The sequence below is a fragment of the Misgurnus anguillicaudatus genome, chromosome 12 (assembly GCF_027580225.2).
Source record: "Misgurnus anguillicaudatus chromosome 12, ASM2758022v2, whole genome shotgun sequence".
NCBI lineage: Eukaryota > Metazoa > Chordata > Actinopteri > Cypriniformes > Cobitidae > Misgurnus > Misgurnus anguillicaudatus.
In genome coordinates this window covers 37532733-37536824 of record NC_073348.2, presented here as the reverse complement: position 1 = coordinate 37536824, position 4092 = coordinate 37532733, and the positions used below count along the sequence as shown (strand labels likewise).

At 35.7% G+C, this 4092-nt stretch overlaps 1 protein-coding gene across 1 annotated transcript; it reads left to right on the top strand.

Annotated features, from left to right (window-relative positions):
* The first annotated feature begins 357 nt into the window (after nt 1-357).
* cetn3 (centrin 3) lies at nt 358-3459 on the top strand. Its single transcript, XM_055207813.2, has 5 exons — nt 358-559; nt 949-1084; nt 2075-2189; nt 2450-2641; nt 2912-3459. The coding sequence occupies exons 1-5, from the start codon at nt 543-545 to the stop codon at nt 2953-2955; spliced, it is 504 nt and encodes a 167-aa protein (XP_055063788.1). The 5' UTR covers nt 358-542; the 3' UTR covers nt 2956-3459.
* Nucleotides 3460-4092: the final 633 nt, after the last annotated feature.

The window sequence follows — 4092 nt, the reverse complement described above, 5'->3', positions numbered from 1 at the left end:
ACATGATTTTTTTTTAAGAGAAATTACTCTTTTAATGGAGTCTCTTAAAGTTGTAAAAATGTAATAGGTACATCTATTGTAAAATACTATGAATCTGTATTTGGCGTCATATGAATGTCTTCTGTTTTTAAACATTTTTTTTTGTTCTTCAAATTTTTGGAGTTTCTGTCCTTAATGGCTTTTCCCCTGTAATTTATGTGTATATGTTCTCTAATAATAAAAAATAATAAAAAGCCACTTGAAGTCAAACAATCCTAACAACTTCACGCAACTCGTTCTCATTTGCCCATAAAGCGGCAGCAAACGCACGTCTGCTCACCAAACAACCAATAACAGGTATCCTTCTCCTGACGTTTAGACCTCAGTAGCCAATCAGAAGGTCCCGTTGACAATCAACTAGCAACGCGCTAAAGCTTGGCGTCTGTTGTTGTGTGCTATGGTGTCCTTAGCTTATTAGCATCATTAGCAGACAGAACATCTCTAATCTTACTGGAAGGATTTAGGATTAAAGACCTGCAAGTTTATTGCCTTCAAACTGCAAAATGAGTTTGACTGTCAGGTAATTTGTCGATGTGTATTTAGTGACTAGCAGCTAAAGTGAACGATGCCGTTGTTAACAATTACCTGTTAAAACTGTAATAATAATAATAATAGCAATTTTCATAAGACTAGTAACAGCTTCAAGTGTAGACAACCTTTTATAAAATGGTGTGCATGATGCAAAAGTAGTATGAAGGCATTCCCCAGATTCTCTCTCTCTCTCTCTCTCTCTCTCTCTCTCTCTCTCTTTCTCTCTTTCTCTCTCTCAATATAGATTTTAAAGTCTGTTGTTTATGACAACCAATGTCTGATGCTGTTGTGGTTGTTTAGGATTACTGTGTGAATCAGACTAAATCAGATCTTTAAATGTTGCATTAAATCCCTCTGTATTCCCACATTTGCCATCAGGACTGATCTAACAGCGGATAAAAGTAAAAGGAAGAAAAGGAGAGAACTCACTGAAGAGCAGAAGGATGAAATCAAGGAGGCATTTGAGCTGTTTGATACAGACAAGGATAAAGAAATAGATTATCATGAGTTAAAGGTAAAGATCGAGATTCTTAAAGCATGTGCAATGTACGTTTATCCATTTAAAGGAACAGTTCACCCCCAAATTAAAATGAGCCCATATGTTACTCACCATCAAGCCATCCTAGGTCTGTATGACTTTCTTCTTTCAGTCAAACACAGTCAGAGTTGTATTAAATAATATATTTACTCTTTTCATCATTATAATGGCATTGGATAGTGCCCCATTTTTAAAGCTCCCCAAAACACACCCATCCATAAAAAGCTACTCTATAGAATTATAAAATGTCTTCTGGAGTGAAGCGATGGGGTTTGTAACATTGTGTCAAAGGTTCAGACGTCCACCGGACCTCAATTTTCATGTGAACACGCGTACGACGTAGTTTATAAAGTTTAAAATATTAACATTTCCTTACAAAACCCATTGCGTCACTTCGGAAGGCATTTAAATAACTATGGATTCATTTTTGATGCATGGATGTGCTTAAAATGGGGCACTATCCAATGCCATTATTTGGGTATTATTTAAAGAGACACTTCAGTTTCTTTAAAAATATGCAAATTTTCCAGCTCCCCTAGAGTTAAACAGTTGATTTTTACCGTTTTGGAATCCATTCAGCCGATCTCTGGGTCTGGCGGGATCACTTTTAGCATAGCTTAGCATAATCCATTGAATCTGATTAGACCATTAGCATCACACAAAAAAATAACCAAAGAGTTTCAATATTTTTCCTATTTAAAACTTGACTCTTCTGTAGTTACATCGTGTACTAAGACCTTCAGTATATTAAAAGTTGCGTTTTTCTAAGCAGATATAGCTAGGAACTAAACTATCATTCTGGCGTAATAATCTAGAACTTTGCTGCCGTAACATGGCTGTAGGAGGCACAATATTACGCAGCAACCAAAAATAGTCCCCTTAGTAACTTTCAATAGCAGGGCACTATTTTCTTGCACTGCGCAATATCTTTAATCTTTAATAATTTGTATAATATGTGTGTTCCAGGTGGCGATGAGAGCTCTTGGTTTTGAGGTGAAGAAAGTAGACGTGTTAAAGATCTTGAAAGATTATGACAGAGAAGGAACTGGAAAAATAAAGTTTGATGATTTTAAGGAAGTGGGTAAGGACAATATACTTTTATATACTTAAACTTATGTTGCATGTTGGACACTGATGTTGGAGAACCAATGGTGTTAGGTGATAAGATTTCAACTGCAATAGACTTACAAGTAAAAGTATGTACAGTAAGGTTTATTATTTATTAAACAAACACACCAGAGCAGGTGATTTGTCTTTAGACATTACCGCAAACTATGGACATATTTCAAATCATGTGTGTTGACTTTAGCAGTTTACAGATAAGTTTCTGTTGTCTTTAAGTGACAGACATGATACTGGACCGAGACCCAAAAGAGGAAATCCTAAAGGCCTTTAAGTTGTTCGACGACGATGAAACGGGAAAGATCAGCCTTAGAAACTTGCGGCGAGTGGCCCGAGAGCTCGGAGAAGACATGAGTGATGAAGACCTGCGGGCCATGATCGATGAATTCGACGGTGACGGGGATGGAGAGAGTAAGTTGCTAGATTTTAATCTAGGGAGAGAAAAAAAGCTATTTTTATTGCCTCTGATGAATGGAAGTCATTACTGTGCTTTTCCCAGTTGGCCGCGAGTGCTTTTCTCAATTAAGAAACGGCAAATTAATGTATTGCAGCCAACAAAAATGGGGCAGTAGAAATAAGTTCTTGGTTGCTGTTCGTAAAAATGGCTATAATGTGTAATTTAATATGAATCGTCTATGCTCTAAATAAGTAGGTTAAAGCCAATTTGCTTTCTTTTTTTAGTTAATCAAGAGGAGTTTGTCTCGATCATGACTGAAGACTCATGAGGAGCTATCAGGAAATGTTCAATGAAGATCCGGTTTCACATTCATCGATGTAGGAGCTCATCGATCAGATAGGAGTTTGTTCTTATTTGTGGACAGTAAACCTCAGTTCACCCAAACATTTTAGGACATTTTTCGTTTTTCTCATTAAGTAATAACGTAGTCTCGGACCCTGAGTAAGTGAAGATGGTTTTAAACTGGTGGGTTGCAGCACAGAACTGGGTTGCAGATCTTTGCAGTCAATGTCTTACAAACTGAACAACTGGTTAAAAAATATATATATATATCACACACACACACACACACAATAACAATGGGTTTTAGTAAAATAAATTGAATTTGTTTATTTCAGTTGGATTCAACAACATTGGTAGCACTTGGGATTGCCGTTTGATATACAATGTTATGTCAGGGGCAAAACTAGTTAACCTGTATAATGAATGTTACTGATAGCTGTATTACTAAAGGGTACAAGTCGTTTATCATTAAAAAATGCTTTCGGTCTGATGTGCGTAGATTAGTCTTCATACACATTAGATTATTATATCAAAAGGGTGGTGAGCATGTTAAGGCACTTCACGTTTTGAAAATCTTGTTTCAGTTCTGGCCAATAGAGGGAGACATTTATTATCAAAAAGCAGATTTGTGCCTTTGTGCTGTTGATGGATAAGTTCTTAGTCATAAAGTGTAAACCTCCCCACGTTACCATAAATTTTAATAATAAAATGGATAGTTAAAAAAATATATAATACATAAGAAATCAGAGGCTTTTTAGACAAACGTAATGTATGAAGTACAAAACTAAATTGTGTGTTGCAGATAATGGTCCCAAACACCGTTTGAAGAATGGAATATAGTTGTAATTACATGCATGGTTAAACTTAACGTTGACAAAAACCCTTTGTTTACCTTTCAATTAATCTAAAACAGCTCTCTGGTATAGAAACACAGATGTCAGATAATTTAGTTGGAAATACATAGTGATGCTGAGATAACAGGAAGGCTTTAGATGCCTAAATATGATGATCTTAAGTTATATTATATTATATATGAAGAGTTCAGATGCAAAACCCTCTAAGTGCGTCTGGTTTCTTGTATATGAGATAAAAAATTTTTTTTTAAATGTTCAACTCTCAGCCC